The sequence below is a fragment of the Taudactylus pleione genome, unplaced genomic scaffold (genome assembly GCF_031769625.1).
Source record: "Taudactylus pleione unplaced genomic scaffold, aTauple2 ptg000041l, whole genome shotgun sequence".
Classification (NCBI taxonomy): domain Eukaryota; kingdom Metazoa; phylum Chordata; class Amphibia; order Anura; family Myobatrachidae; genus Taudactylus; species Taudactylus pleione.
The window spans coordinates 24502599-24519692 of record NW_028284443.1 but is presented as its reverse complement, the minus strand read 5'-3'; the positions used below and the strand labels follow the sequence as shown (position 1 = coordinate 24519692).

General features: G+C 43.9%; 1 protein-coding gene across 1 annotated transcript in view; it reads right to left on the bottom strand.

The window, feature by feature from the left end:
- DOCK4 (dedicator of cytokinesis 4) overlaps positions 1-17094 on the bottom strand; it is a 422657-nt gene that overhangs the window by 126857 nt on the left and 278706 nt on the right. The window contains exons 23-24 of the mRNA XM_088457720.1: positions 15912-16104; positions 1305-1432 (exon numbers count right to left, since the gene is read on the bottom strand). Coding sequence (XP_088313846.1) covers positions 1305-1432; positions 15912-16104 — 321 coding nt within the window. The remainder of the gene's footprint in view (positions 1-1304; positions 1433-15911; positions 16105-17094) is intronic.

Sequence of the window (17094 nt, the reverse complement as noted above, 5' to 3'; positions counted from 1 at the left end):
AGTAGACCTGGAGTATGACAAACATAGTATCAACAGCACATCCGCAATCCAAAAATAAGGACTGTAAGTGGTGGTTGAGAAACACAAAAAAAATTCCAAATATCTAAAAGTGTAGGCTTGGCCATCGGTGGGTTAGACATTCTTGGTCACCATCAATGGTGTCTTTTGTGATTAACATCAATGGCAAGAAAACAGCTTCAGGGAGCAGGACTGAACTAAGTGCTGTGTCCCCGGCATCAAGAAAAAAAAAAACCATTGCCAACTAACAGCCATCGGCGGCGAAGAAACAGCGGATCTCTGCCATCAATGGCAAAACCATTGATGTTTGTTGACCATCAATGTTTGATGGCCATCCCTATAAAGGTGTATTAAAATAGGAAACGGTTTACATTACTTTTACTTATATTTCTGAATAAAATTGTTGTTAGGGCTAATTTTGTAATTTACTATATAGTAGTACAGGTTGAGTCTCCCATATCCAAATATTCCGAAATACGGATTTTTTTTTTTTGTTTTAGCATGACTGAGATAGTTAAACCTTTGCTTTTGATGGTTCAATGTACACAAACACAAACTTTGTTTAAGGCACAAAATTATACAAAATATTGTATAAAATTACCTTCAGGCTCTGTGTATAAGGGGTATATTAAACATAAATGAATTTCATGTATGTAGACAAACTTTGTTTGACCCACAAAATTATTGAAAATATTGTATAAAATTACCGGCAGCCTGTGTGTATAAGGTGTATATAAAAGATAAATGCATTCTGTGTTTAGATTTGGGTCCCATTCCCAAGATATCTCATTATGGTATGCAAATATTCCAAAATACGGAATATTCAGATATCCAAAATACCCCTGGTCCCAAGCATTTTGGATATGGGAGACTGAATATGTATTTTGTTTACATTATTTCCTTTCTATTGTAGATCAGGCTAAAGTGACAGGCTTGAAATAGTTATAATTTGTACATCTTCCTCTTTCTCCCTGTAAAACTGTATTTGTGACACAGTGTTATAGCATCAGACATGGGAAACAGATTAGGCCCAGCATGTAATCATAAATTCAAAGAGATCTAAGCCGTGCAAGTTACTTTGTGATTAGAGATGAGGCCTGGCACCACAGAATACTATTAAATTAAAACTGAGAAGGAGCAAAATAATAGCGGTACAGCTGTATGCCAAGCACCTGCAGTGCACTCCTATATATAGAGTAATGTGGGAATGGTTTACAGTCTGCTCTGGATTACTGTTCAGCATGTTGTATTTTAATGTATATAATAAATGTCTTGCAGTTACTTACTGAGCTGTTTTTCTTGCTTAGACAAAACATGTTGCTAAGGATACGTGCGCACATTACAAGATCTCTCTGCTCCTGCAAATGCATGTGGAGGTGGTGGAGGACAACAGGGAGAAGTATAAACCGGGACTCTGAAACGGCAAAAATTCCATGTTATTATACAGGTCAGACTATCATATTTCGATACATTGCATGGCACTGATCACTCAAGGTGGTTCATCATATGTATAGATTATTATTTTTTTTTAAATAATACATGATGATTTTACATTGTGATGTCCTACAGGCACATAGGGGAAGATTCAATTAGCAGTGGGGTTTACCTTGCGGGATAACACAGAGTCCAGGCCTTTAACCCGCAATGTACAGGTTATCGTGCGTTTGTTGTTGGTTTAGCTGCATGTGGAAAAAGTGCCTAATAATTGAATAGCTCACAGCATTAAAGCTGGAGCTTTAGCCACACAGTAAACACAGCGGCTAAGTAAATCTGTCCCTATGAAACGTTTGTAAAAATAAACTTGAATAAAAAAATAAAACCTCCGATCACAAGAGTTTACTTTTTGTTTACAGAATGCAACTAAAAAAATTATATAGTTTATAGAATGAAGTAGATATAACTTTTTATACTCAAAATATCTGATCAGGATTTGTACCATCACTCAAGTTCCTATTTATTTTATTTTGCTGGTTTGTAAATCATTTTTGTCACCTTGGGTTTTTATAGAAAGAATATATTTGGATTAAATTTTTTTTATTGAAAGTGTTCTCATAGTTCATTGCAGTTTAGTATCTGCTGAATACAAGTTTTACTTAAGCAAAGATAATATTTGCATTGAAGGCATGTAACATACATCAGTTCATACACAATAGTATTTAAGTAGTCAGTGATTTCATCTAATAAAAAAAATAACTGTTCTAGTATTAACAACATGAAGTCAGTTTAGGATCAAAGCCTAAATTTCTGCTAGTGTGCAATGTAAACAGGCAAAATACAGTCAATTTACTGAAAATAACACAACTTCTTGAACAATATACAACAGTGGTAATATGTCAGATAAATTATAACTACAATTTAAAGCGATTATTTACTTATTTGTAATGATTGTTTCCATCCATTTCTAAAATATTATATTTCCAACTTGTAATTTACATATGAGAGAGTCAACATATGACACATGGCTCACACACTGCATTTCAGGAAGGCACAATTGATTGGGTGTAGCATGTATTATCGCCGGACGCATATCTGGTGGTTCAAATCCCGACAGCGGCAGCCAGGCAAGGGTGAAAATCCCGATCATCCCTAAGGTAAGTATCGCTAACCTAATTCCCCCCCAACCCTAACCCTCCCTTAGGGGTGCCTAAACCTAACCTCCCCCCCCAAGTGCCTAACCCTAATCCCCCCTCTAAGTGCCTAAACCTAACCCCCACTTCCCTGCCGCCTAAACCCAAGTCCCCTGGGAAGGGGTTTCTAACCCTACCCCCCCCCCTTCCCCTAGCCTAACCCTAACCTTCCCGGGGGGTGCCTAACCCTAAGTCACCCCGGGAGCCCTAAACCTAACCTTCCCCTCCCCCGCATCACTTCGATTGGGATGCCGGGCGTCGGTCTTGCGGCGTGGTCATTAGTATCATGCCGGGATTAGAACGTCTGGAAGCCGGCGATCAGGATTTAGACCGTTGGCTTCCAAACTACATCCCAATTGATTGGCTGCTTTAAATACCTGACAGAGTTTTCATATTTTGACCTCTATTCACCACCACAATGGCTTTTAAATGAAACAAACAAGATGTGCTTTAACTGCAGACTTTCAGATTTATTTTGAGGGTAATTACATCCAAATCAGGTGAACGGTGTAGGCATTACAACAGTTTCTATATGTGCCTCCCACTTTTTAAGGGGCCAAAAGTAATGGGACTATCAACTCAAAAGCTATTTCATGGACAGGTGTGGGCTATTCCCTCATTATTTCATTATCAATTAAGCAGGTAAAAGGTCTGGAGATGACTCTATGGGCGGAATTCAATTCTTTCTAGCCCCTATCGCGCCCGACGGAGCTATTCAATTCTTGCTCCTGTCGGGCACGATGAGCTGCCAGCGCTACATTTCAGCTCGCAGCCCCTGGGGGATGAGAGCTGAAGTGTGTGAAAAGTGACATGTTTGGGCGCCCAAACATCACTTTTCGCGATCGTGCCCAGCACTTTGGTCGGGTTTAGCTGCTTTACGCGGCTAAACCTGACCTCTATGAGCGTGATCAGCACGAAAATCTTGGACAATTGCATAGCGGCCCGCGATCTCCTGTCACTTTAGACGGGAGATGCGGGCCGCGAATACAATTGAATTCCGCCCTAAGTGTGACATTTGCATTTGGAATCAGTTGCTGTCGACTCTCAGTATGAGATCCAAAGAGCTGTCACTATCAGAGAAGCAAGCCATCATTAGGCTGAAAAATCAAAACAAACCCATCAGAGAGATAGCAAAAACATTAGGTGTGGCCAAATCAACTGTTTGGAACATTCTTAAAAAGAAAGAACGCATCGGAGAGCTCAGCAACACCAAAAGACCCAGAAGACCACGGAAAACAACTGTGGTGGATGACAGAAGAATTATTTCCCTGGTGAAGAAAAACCCCTTCACAACAGTTGGCCAAATCAAGAACATTCTCCAGAAGGTAGGTGTATATGTGTCAAATCAACAATCAAAAGAAGACTTCACAAGAGTGAATATAGAGGGTTCACCACAAGATGTAAACCATTGGTGAGCCACAAAAACAGGAAGACCAGATTAGAGTTTGCCAAACAACATCTAAAAAAGCCATTACAGTTCTGGAACAACATCCTATGGACAGATGAGACAAAGATCAACTTGTACCAGAGTGATGGGAAGAGAAGAGTATGGAGAAGGAAAGGAACTGCTCATGATCCAAAACATACCACCTCATCAGTGAAGCATGGTGGTGGTAGTGTCATGGCGTGGGCATGTATGGCTGCCAATGGAACTGGTTCCCTTGTATTTATTGATGATGTGACTGCTGACAAAAGCAGCAGAATGAATTCCGAAGTGTTTTGGGCAATATTATATGCTCATATTCAGTCAAATGCTTCAGAACTCATTGGACGGCGCTTCACAGTGCAGATGGACAATGACCCGAAGCATACTGCAAAAGCAACCAAAGAGTTTTTTAAGGCTAAAAAGAGGAATGTTATGCAATGGCCAAGTCAATCCCCTGACCTGAATCCGATTGAGCATGCATTTCACTTGATGAAAACAAAACTGAAAGGAAAATGCCCCAAGAACAAGCAGGAACTGAAGACATTTGCAGTAGAGGCCTGGCAGAGCATTACCAGGGATGAAACACAGCGTTTGGTGATGTCTATGCGTTCCAGACTTCAGGCTGTAATTGCCTGCAAAGGATTTGCAATAAAGTATTAAACAGTGAAAGTTAGATTTAGGATTGTTTCGTTTGTCCCATTACTTTTGGCTCCTTAAAAAGTGGGAGGCACATATAGAAACCATTGTAATTCCTACACCGTTCACCTGATTTGGATGTAATTACCCTCAAATTAAATCTGAAAGTCTGCTGTTAAAGCACATCTTGTTTGTTTCATTTCAAAGCCATCTGTGGTGGTGAATAGAGGCCAAAATATGAATATTCTGTCAATGTCCCAATATTTATGCACCTGACTGTGTATATATATATATATATATATATATATATATACACACACAAATACAGTCAGGTGAAAAAATATTGGGACATTGACAGAATTTTCGTATTTTGGCCTCTATTCACCACCGCAGGCTGACAAGGAAGGAGGAGCATGAAGCACCTCACAGAATCACCCCTTTACTCACCTTCTAAGTTTACATAACGCCATGCAGAGATGCATTATAATTTTTTGATAAGTGACAAAAAGCTGAGCTTGATAACTTGACAGAACGCTACAGTACTTACTGAGCTACAGCTGGAGTAATCTGTGATTTCTCCACAGAATGCCTATTGATACATATTGAGCGTTGATAACCTTTTATCACCACTTGGTAAATCTACCCCTAAGTCACTGAAAGATCATTCTTTTGGTAGCACCTTATCCGCTTACTTCATCATTAAGACAGCCAATAAACTGGTCCTTTGCCACTGAATGTCCATCAAGCCCTTTAATTTTACACATAATGAATTAAAGTGGCACGATGCAGGGTTGGTTAAGAAAGGCTACATTTTTCCATCCTGATTTTATAGCTGATATCCAGCACAATGGGAAATGCCTTTTCACAGTTAGATATAAAAGATATCATTATAATGAACTTTTGTTTCTTGAAAAACTAAGAAACCAATATGGTGATGCTGTATGTTATGAAGCCACCTGAAGAAGTGTCCCATTGACAGAAGGATTAAGTCAAGTGTGTTAATTGCTTCTGACACCCTAATTCTGATGATACAACTTAAATTTATATGATAATGTCTAAATTCTACTATGTTCTCTGCACCAGGAGAAGATTATTGGGACTTCTGTAGCACAGATAATAGAATAAAGCAGTTATGTGTTATTCTCGGAAGCATACAGGAGACCGACAGTGGCATCCTGATGCTCAGAATCCCGACAGGGGCTCGGAAAGTGCTCTAACCCTCCCCCTTCACCACTTAACCTAACCCCCCCGCTCACAGCCTAAGCCTAACCCTAACCTCCACCCGCCCTCCTATGGACCTTGAAGAAAAAAGACAAAGTCAAGTCTACCATAACTCTTATTTTCTTCTTCAGGGTCCATAGGGATCCACAGGGATACCATGCGAATACCATGGAAATGTCCTAAAGCAGTTCCCCTAAGGGTGGGGACGCTTCTGAGCAGAAAGGAGAACTCGTTAGCCAAAGGAGGCTTCCTGAGAGGCAAAAGTATCAAAGGCGTATGACCTAAGAAAAGTGTGGACAGAAGATCACGTGGCTGCCTTGCACAATTGTTCAGCAGAGGCACCACGACAGAACGCCCACGTTGGTCCAACAGACCGGGTAGAATGTGCTGTCGCCGTGTTTGGTACAGGGAGACCAGCCTATGTGTAAGCCTGAGCGATAGTCACAAGTAACCATCGAGCCAGAGTTTGTTAGTTAGCTGGTCATCCTCGTTTGTGAAAACCACATAACACAAAAAGGGCGTCTGATTTTCTAAAAGAGTCTGTATGATCCACATAGATACGGAGAGCACGACCCACATCCAGGGAGGCTTCACCTACAGAAAGGTCTGAAGACTGAAAAGCTGGAACCACAATCTCTTCATTCACATGAAAACGGGACACTACTTTATGTAGGTAACCTGCCCCTGTACAGAGAACAGCTTTATCCTGGAGAAAAATCAAAAAGGAAGAGCGACAAGAGAGCGCTGCCAAATCAGAGACTCTGTGTGCAGAAGAGATAGCGAGCAGAAAAAGTGTCTTCGCTGTCAACCATTTCAAAGCTACCGAGTCCAGAGGTTCAAATGGAATTTGCAGCCCCTTGAGAACCAAGGACAAAACACCCTGTAAAAAAATGCTAACATTCGGCAAAGAAGCAATTCTTCACTGGAACCAAACTGACAACGCAGACGCGTGTACTGTAAGGGTGCCATCCAATGTATTGGAGACAAAGAAGATTTCTTCCAATTGATTATCCACCCGTGCATCTGTAGGCAGGCAATGGTCAGATGGAGACAGTGTTGTAGAACCGCCGGAAATTGTGCCAATATCAGAAGGTCATCCAGGTATGGCAGTATTCTGATTCTTTGACGCCTGAGGTAGGTCGTCCTCACCGCAATTATTTTAGTGAATACCCGAGGGTCCTGCAACAATAGTACAAATTTCAAGCACTGCCCTTTGGTATCAAAGGGCAGTGCTTGAAATTTGTAATGTTGTTGCAGGACAGCAAACCATAGAAATTGTTGGTGGGATGGTGTAATAGGCACATACAGGTAAGTCCAGGGAAACCATAGAAAGCCCCAGGTTCCATTTCCAAAATAATTGATCGGAGAGTCTCCATAAGGAACTTAGGTACACAGATAAACTTGCTCAGGGTTTTCAGATTTAGAATAGGGTGATGAGACCCATTTGGTTTCTGAACCAAAAATATATTGGATTAATAACCCTTTTCTTGTTGAACCACAGGAACCGGGGTTATCACCCCTGCCTGCAACAGGGAGGAAATCCTGATAGGTTCCGATGGGGGAGATGTGCAAAAACAAACTTCTGGGGAGGATGCCTCCAGAAAGTGAGAGCATACCCCTGAGACACCATTTCTCGAACCGAGGCATCTGTTGTTTGATGCCAGTAGTCCGCAAATTGAAGTCGGCCTCCCCATCAGGCAGAGGGTTTTCGTCCGGCTTAGAAGCTGGACGTCTGGCCGGCTAGGACCTCTTAGTTTCCTGCTTGATGGTCCTGCGAGAATTAGATGGCCTGGAAGAAGACTGTAATTTTGCTCGTTCCTGAGGATGACAGGACCGAAAAGAAGACTGCTTAGTCTGTAATGTGCTGTTGATGGCAGACATGTAGATTTTGAAACTGCCAGTGTAGCCACTGACCTTTTTTTTGGAGCAGAATAAAATAAGAATTTCAGAGCCGCCTTTGACACCGTATTTGCGTTCCGGGACCTTAACCATAGGGCTCTACGAGCCACAACCGAGGCTGCCGATGCTTTAGAAGCTAGGAGCCCAGCATCTATTGCAGCTTCTCCCAAATAGGAGGGTGATTCCCGTATGTGGGAAATATATGTCATCTGCTCTCTGGTAGCATTTGGTAGAGTATCTTCCAATGCCCCTGTCCATTCTTCAACAGCCTTGGATACCCAAGCACCAGTCATAGCTGGTCGAGTAACAGCTCCGGACAATTAAAATATTGCTGTAAGACATGTTTAAATGTTTCTATCTGTAGAATCTTTAAGAGAAGATGCTGACGGAATAGGCAACGTAGCAGTCCTGACTAAATGTGTCACTTGAGCATCCACAGTAGGAGGGATTTCCCACTTAGTACATTCAGTAGCTGGGAAAGGATACAAAGATGCTATTCTTTTGTGACATGGAACCATTTATCTGGGTTACTCCATGCCTCTTCCCTAAGTTCAGTGAGCTGCTTTTATCAGCTACTGGGGTCTAGGAGCTGGCTCATATCCTGTATATTTAGGATTGATTTGACCACCCTCACCAAAGAAGAGGCATCCACTGTAGAAGGATCGTCCTCCTCACCTGAGATAGACCCTGGAGAAGAACCCGTCGCATCATCTGATTCCTCTAATGATGCCTCTGAATCTACATGCAGAGCAGACTGATAAAAAGATAACATCCGCTTATGCGTCTTCATGACTACTGGTCTGTTTGCAACAGCTGACTGAACCATATTCTGACTTGAGTGGGCCTAAACATCCATCCAGGAAGGATGTATAGGAGGGGCAAACATAGCATGCTGAAACTGCTGTGGGTACCCTATTAAAGGGGACAGTTTGGGAGTAGCCAAACGATCCACTAGCTGCATCATCACCTGAGACAAGTAGGACACCCAAGATGGCTCCTGTAGAGGGGCTGGTAGACTGGACTCGTGAGGTGGTTCTTTATAACAGACAGCACACAAACCATCCTGTATAAAGTCCTGAGGGACAAACCTGCCAAACAGAATTTACATGAAACCAGCACAGGGGCCTCAACCTCCAGTTTCCCTTTACCTTTTGACATATCAATTATAAAGGTAACAATGCAATGTAATGTGACAGCCTTCACAAATAACTAGTAAATGTGAAGTACAAAGAAAACCCCCTCACCAACCTGTAACAGAGGGATGAAGAGAAAAAACAGTGATAGTTATAACTAGGGGTGAGCGAGTTTGGATTTCTGAAATCCGAACCCCCCCGATCCGAGGACAATCCGAGTCAGGCTCGACTTTTCCCGCCTGACTCGGATCTGAAATCGAGGCAAAACGTCATCACCGCCTTCCGGGTATCGCGGGTTTTGGTTCCTATATAAGGTACCCACGTCAACGCCATTTTCTCACTCGGCTGTGGACAGTGAAGAGGGAGGATGGGAGTTAGGGCTGGCTGGGCTGTGTAGTGTAGTGTTGTGCTGCTGTTGTCCATAGGGGCTGTGTCCACTCCTCCAAAGTCCATAGGGGCTGGCTGGACTGTGTTGTGCAGTCAGTTGTCCATAGGGGCTGTGTCCACTCCAAAGTCCTGTGCAGTGTCCCAGTCCTAAAGGGGTGCTGTAGTGTTGTCCAGGGGGTGCTCTGTCCATCAGGGGTGCTCCCCCCAAGTGCAAAAAAAAAATATTTTTTCTGTGTTTGTGAATTGTGTGCACTGTGGCTGCACGTGCATCAACAAAGGAGCAGCGCCAAGCGTGCGCCTGTGTCCCATTAGTAAAGGGCCAGCTGGATTGTCCGTTAAAGGGTGCTGTAACCCCCAAAGTACACTCCAAACAAAATAAAAAAATATTTTCTGTGTTTGTGAATTGTGTGCACTATGGATGCACGTGCATCAACAAAGGAGCAGCGCCAAGCGTGCGCCTCTGTCCCATAAGTAAAGGGCCGGCTGGCTTGTCCGTTAAAGGGTGCTGTAACCCCCAAAGTGCACTCCAAACAAAATAAAACATTTTCTGTGTTTGTGAATTGTGTGCACTGTGGCTGCACGTGCATCAACAAAGGAGCAGCGCCAAGCGTGCGCCTGTGTCCTATAAGTAAAGAGCCGGCTGGCTCATTTCTTAGAGGGTGGTGTAACCCACAAAGTGCACTAGTCACAGGCAAAAAAATAAAAAATTATTTTCTGTGTTTGTGTGCGCCTTAGCCGCACGTATATATCAAATCAAAATAACATAAATGGAGGACCAAACTTTCTCCGATAAAAATAAAATAGGGAAAGATCAAGAACCACTTCCTCCTAGTGCTGAAGCTGCTGCCACTAGTCATGACAGACGATAACATGCCATCAACGTCGTCTGCCAAGGCCGATGCCCAAAGTCATAGTAGAGGGCACATACAATCCCAAATGACAAAGTTCAGGAAAATTACCTTAAAAAAAAACATTTAAATCATCTGAAGAGAAACGTAAACTTGCCAATATGCCATTTATGACACGGAGTGGCAAGGAACGGCTAAGGTCTTTCCCTATGTTCATGACTAGTGGTTCAGCTTCACATGACGATGGAAGCCCTCCTCCCGCTAAAAAAATCAAACGAGTTAAGCTGGCAAAAGCACAGCGAAGAACTGTGCGTTCTAAGAAGATATCACAAATCCCCAAGGAGAGTCCAAGTGTGGTGGCGGTTGCGATGCCTGACCTTCCCAGCACTGGACGGGAAGAGGTGGCTCTTTCCACCATTTGCACGCCCCCTGCAAGTGCTGAAAGGAGCACCCACAGTCCACTTGCTGATATGCAAATTGAAGATGTCACTGTTGAAGTACAACAGGATGATACTGGTGTAGCTGGCGCTGAGGAGGAAGTTGGCGAGGAGGATTCTGATGGTGATGTTGTTTGTTTAAATCAGGCTCCGGGGGAGACAGTTGTTGTCCGTGGGATGAAAAAGCCCATCACGGTCATGCCTGGGCAGAAGACCAAACATTCCACCTCTTTGGTCTGGCAATATTTCTATCCAAATCCGGACAACAACTGTCTTGCCATATGTACCATATGTAAAGGTGAAATACGTAGGGGTAGGGACGTTAACCACCTAGGAACATCCTCCCTTACACGGCACCTGCAGCGCGTTCATAAAAAGTTACTGTCAAGTTCAGAAACTTTGGCTAAGACAGTAAGCAGTCCAGGGACACCTAAATCCCGTTGTCCTGTTGTATCCAAGCGCCTGCAAACCACACCGTCAACTCCCTCCTCGTCAATTTCTTCCTTAGTCAGGATCGGAAGTAGTCCTGCAGGCCATGTCTCTGGCATGACTGACTCTCCTATCCGGGATTCCTCCGGAGGATCCTGCATTGCTACGCCTACTGCTGCCGCTGCTGCTGTTGCTGCTGCTGGGAGTCGTTCATCATCCCAGAGAGGAAGTAGGAACACCACTACTTTTACTAAACAATTGACCCTCCAACAGTCCTTAGCGAGGAGGATGAAGTACGACAGCAGTCATCCTGAAGCAAAAAGTATAACTGAGGCCTTGACTGCTATGTTGGTGTTAGACGTGCGTCCGGTATCTGCCATTAGTGCAGTGGGATTTAGACAATTGATGGAGGTAGTGTGTCCCCGGTTCCAAATCCCGTCTAGATTCCACTTCACTAGGCAGGCGATAACGAGACTGTACAGAAACGTCAGAAAAAGTGTCCTCAGTGTCCTGAAAAATGCGGTTGTACCCAATGTCCACTTAACCACAGACATGTGGACAAGTGGAACAGGGTAGACTAAGGACTATATGACTGTGACAGCCCACTGGGTAGATGTATCACCTTACGCAGCCACAACAGCAGCGTCACCAGTAGCAGCATCTCAGAAACGCCAGCTCGTTCCAAGGCAGGCTACGCTGTGTATCACCGGTTTCAGTAAGAGGCACACTGCCGACAACCTCTTAGAGAAACTGAGGGAAATCATCGCCCAGTGGCTTACCCCACTTAGACTCTCCTGGGGATTTGTGATATCTGAAAACGCCACCAATATTGTGCGGGTATTACATCTGGGAAAATTCTAGCACGTCCCATATTTTGCTCACACAATAAACTTGGTGGTGCAGAATTTTCTGAAAAGCGACAGGGGCGTGCAGGAGACGCTTTGGGTGGCCCGAAAAATTTCTGGCCACTTTCGCCATTCAGCGACTGCGTGCCGAAGACTGGAGCGCCAGCAAACACTCTTGAACCTGCCCCACCATCACCTGAAGCAAGAGGTTGTGACGCGGTGGAACTCAACCCTCTATATGTTTCAGAGGATGGAGGAGCAGCAAAAGGCCATTCAAGACTATACATCCACCTATGACCTAGGCAAAGGAGGGGGTATGCACCTGACTCAAGCGCAGTGGAGAATGATTTCCGTGTTGTGCAAGGTTCTCCAGCTCTTCGAACTTGCCACACATGAAGTCAGTTCAGACACTGCCAGCTTGAGTCAGGTCATTCCCCTCATCAGGCTTTTGCAGAAGCAGCTGGAGAAAGTGAAGGAGGAGCTAAGACGGAGCGATTCCGCTCGGCATGTGGGACTTGTGGATGAAGCTATCCATTCGCTTTGCCAGGTTTCCAGGGTGGTCAATCTGTTGAAATCAGACCACTACATTTTGGCCACCGTGCTCGATCCTAGGTTTAAAGCCTATGTGGTGTCTCTCTTTCCGGCCGACACAAGCCTGCAGAGGTGCAAAGAACTGCTGGTGAAAACACTGGGCCTGATTCAGAGCCGGACGCTATTTGCGCTTGCTCGTCCAGAAAAAGGGGCTGGCTATTTAAATTGACCGTTCGCTCTTTGCGGTCTGTTGATGCCTCTATGTCTGAACGAGCGAACAAAACATGCAGACTTTTTTTGTAAAAAACGCCCCCTGGCCGCTCGCATCATACGTCATCTCCGCTATTTATTAGATTAATCGAGTATATCGAAAGGCGAATGAACTGCTCGCTATTCTTGTGGTTGCATTTTCCTACCAAAATCATGCGAGCAGTTCTGGCTAAAAGACACCCAACTGACGTGGTCGATGACGCTGCTTTGTTAATTATGCACACCCTTAAAACGCCCGTTTTGACCTTTTGGCATGCCTGCGTTCGGATCTCCACTCCCCTTTTTCAAGCACCTTCCCCCTGTTACCACCCACAAATGCCTCATCCTGTCACTCAAATTAGCAGGCATTAGCTATTTTGCGAGCACACGATTTTCGACCGCACTGACTGGTTCGCGCATGCGTACTAAAACCCATACGCATGCGCAGATGTGCGAACATCGCTCGGAGCGAACGAGCGGCCGCTTACGAGCGGCTATGAATCAGGCCCACTGTCAGCTGAAGCGGAACGTGACACGTCAACAGCTCCTTCTTCATTTTCTCCCGCAACTGGGGCAGTCAGGAAAAAACTTAGGTATCCTAAGCAACCCGCTGGCGGTGATGCAGGGCAGGCAGGACCAAGTTTGGACATCTGGTCCGGACTGAAGGACCTGGCAACAATTTCTGACATGTCTACTGTCACTGCATATGATACTGTCACCATTAACAGAATGGTGGAGGATTACATCGGTGACAGCATCCAAGTAGGCATGTCAGACAGTCTGTACCTGTACTGGCAGGAAAAAGAGGCAATTTGGAGGCCCCTGTACAAACTGGCACTATTTTAACTGAGTTGCCCCCCCCTCCAGTGTGTACTCCGAAAGAGTGTTTAGTGCAGCCGGGAACCTTGTCAGCGAAAGGCGTAGGAGGTTGCTTCCACAAAATGTGGAGAAGATGATGTTCATAAAAATGAATTACCAACTCTTCCAGGGAGACCAGCCTCCAGAACGTACAGAGGGACCTGTGGTGGTGGATTCCAGCGGGTACGAGTTAATAGTCTGTGAGGATGAGGATGTACACAACACTGAAGAGGGTGAGGAATCGGTGGATGAGGAGGATGAGGACGACATCTTGCCTCCATAGAGCCAGTTTGTGCAGGGACAGATAAATTGCCAGCTTGTTTTGTGGAGGCCCAAACGAACCAATCATTTCAGCCACAGTCGTGTGGCAGACCCTGGCGCTGAAATGATTGGTTTGTTTAAGTGTGCATGTCCTGTTTATACAACATAAGGGTGGGTGGGAGGGCCCAAGGACAATTCCATCTTGCACCTCTTTTTTTTCTTTGCATTATGTACTGTTTGGGGCCTAGTTTTTCAAACTGCCATCCTGTCTGCGACTGCAGTGCCACTCCTAGATGGGCCACGTGTTTGTGCCGCCCACTCGTGTCGCTTAGCATAGCCTTTTGGACATAAAAACACTATTGTGAGGTGTTCAGAATAGACTGGAAATGAGTGGAAATTAAGGTTATTGAGGTTAATAATAGCATAGGAGCAGAAAAACCAACACATTCTGTGATTTTAGCTGTTTTTATTCTTTTTCTAAAAAAAATACAGATCCAAAACACAAAAACCCAGAACCCAAAACACGGAAGGGTGGTTTTGGCAAAACCAATCAAGATCCAAAACCAAAACACGAAAAGTGGCCGGTGCACACCCCTAGTTATAACTGACAGTCAGTAAAAGGCAGCATCAACACAGTAGCTAGCAAAAAGTCACATACAATGCATATGTAATTTAGTTGCAATGGACCCTGAATCAACTACTCAAATCTAGGTAGGATACAGAGAACTATATACCTGAGCCAGGGGAGAGGTTAACAGGGAGACTGACCCAAAACCTCCTGAGACCAAACCGCTTCAGCAGAGCACCAATAGTGGGCTGTGAGCACTTCATATGCACGAGGAGGGTAGGAAGAGCAACTGAGAGGTGGGAAAACCTTTGATGGATCTGCGTCTGGGTCGGGGGAAGAGCTGCCGGGAGAGAACTTACCTCCCCTAAGCTGCGTCAACCTGCCGGGTACGCTGGCCTCATGGCAGCAGAAGCATTTGCTGCCAATCCCTGGCATCAGACAAAAAGGCCCGGTGGTCTAGTGAGGGAGCAGATGGCCCCGGACCCTCACTGCAGCAGCTTCTGGTGCATCTCCAGCGCCGGAAGCTAGGACTGCCACGCGCGATTCCCCGTAAGCGAGCAATCATCTCAGCTGACATCTCCATGCGTCTGGTGGAGGTAGACGGAGTCGCAGTGCAGGCATTTTATTACGCTCAGTACTGCTAACTCTATAACAAATAAAATAAAACATAAAATTAAAGCTTGAGACCTGTTAAAATGGTGCGTCTGAATCATGCCGCACCAAACTCAAAACTGAATGCCTGTGGCCAGGGACGAGGTATATGTGGAGGAGGACCTGGGGCATCCTTGGAGCTGAAAGCTTAACTGTTTGGTGCCTGGATCACTCCAACCACATTATCCCCATGGTATCCCTGTGTATAGTGAACGTTTCCTCAAATATAACTTCTCTGGAAAGATATTTTCACCATTCACTTTTATTCACCTTATTACTAATCTCTCTATAGAATAAACCTCAAAGGATCTGAATAAATTAGCTGCAAGGTTCAGTAGCTGATAACCAGTGGCGGCTCCTGCCTGTCATTCCCAGGCGGCCAGTGTGGGGCTTGTGCGGATGCGTGGGATCGCAAATGCACACATGCGCACAAATTAAAAAGCAGCCCAGGCTTCTAGGGATTGCATCTGCTGCAACACCTAGAACCAGATAGGGCTGCCATTATAGCAGGGGAGTAGTTTACCATTGGAAGTGCTTTCTGTGCAAATTGCAGCCGGACTGGCAGTCCCAGGTGGAGAAAACACATCCTTCTGGGAGTGCCTACCCAGCTGTGATTAGCAGGAAACACTTCCAATGGGAAGCTGTGACCTGTCACTTGGCTGTCAGATTTTACTGAGGGGGCACTAGGCAAATCCACCACTGCTGATAACTCATCGTCAGGGCAGTCAGAGATTGCATAAAAAAAAAAAAAAAAAAAAAAAATAATATATATATATATATATATATACATATATATACACATACACACCCGCACACACATATACACTATACCTATGCACACCTACACCTATGCACACAGGGGAGGAGGGTTGTATTGCTGTGTTTACCAGGATTGCTGTAGAGCTCACTTTCCACAGTCTTAGCAATACACTGAAGTTTTGTATCTTGTAAGGCGTCGTCCACATGCACGATTGTTGGCAGACAGCCCAGAGTATCATGCACCAAGTTTGCCACTTCCCGAACATCAAACAACTTCAGCAGCTCCGAGTATACAGCTGGGAAAGAATTCAGAAATACAGCCTGGAGTGGTATGGAAATAGACAAATGCAGATATAATTACAGTAAATCTAAAGATTAGAATCTCATCCTTACTGTACTTACAGCTACATCCTATAGAAAATGGCCATTATTCTCAAACTGTCTTCTGAATTAAGCAATATTTTAAATAGCTTTGTTTACTTTACTAACTTTTTATTGTAGTGCAATTCATTAAAAGAGAAAGGTCTGCATTAAAACTGTTACAGACTTCATGTGTCAAAATATCTTTTAACACTACTGTAATTACAGAAAAATGTCACTTGTGGTGCTAGGACCAATCTACAAGATTGGCTATAGTTTAAGGTGTTGCTGCCAATAGAAGGAAAGTGTGCCCACTTCCACCCAAAAATGCAAAAAACCCCAGTACAGTATATTAGCTGTATCCACATAAACCAAAATAGAATATCTCTCATGGCTCTTAGATAAACATGTTACTAAACATTTTTTATGTCATAATCATGAATAAAATGTACATATAAAAATATATTTGGCTCTATTGTTAAAATCTCTCAAAATTGCACCCACATATAAATCTTAAATAGTTTAGTCAATGTGCGACAACATAATAAAGTCTTGTGGTTGATGAATATTTGTTAATAAATAGCTATCATAAGAGCTTTGAGAGACATTCTATTAAAGTTTATTAAATTGGGCGCAGCCAATATATTGGGTTTATTTAACGCTGTCTGATTTGTCACCATCATGTAGTGCTCATGGATTACTATGTATCCAGCTTACTCACTAATCCATTATAAATGTTACTTGCAATATCAGCATGGTTTGCTGTTAAATCACTGCAGCAAGAACTGCAGCCAATACTGAATGACAGCAGACTGAGTATTAATTTGTGATGATTTGCAATAACTATGCTTTAAAAACAATTAAACAGAAAAATACATAACAATCATCAACTACAATGGAACATATACTTTATGATATCTGCCCCATAATCATACTTGCCTACTTTTGAAA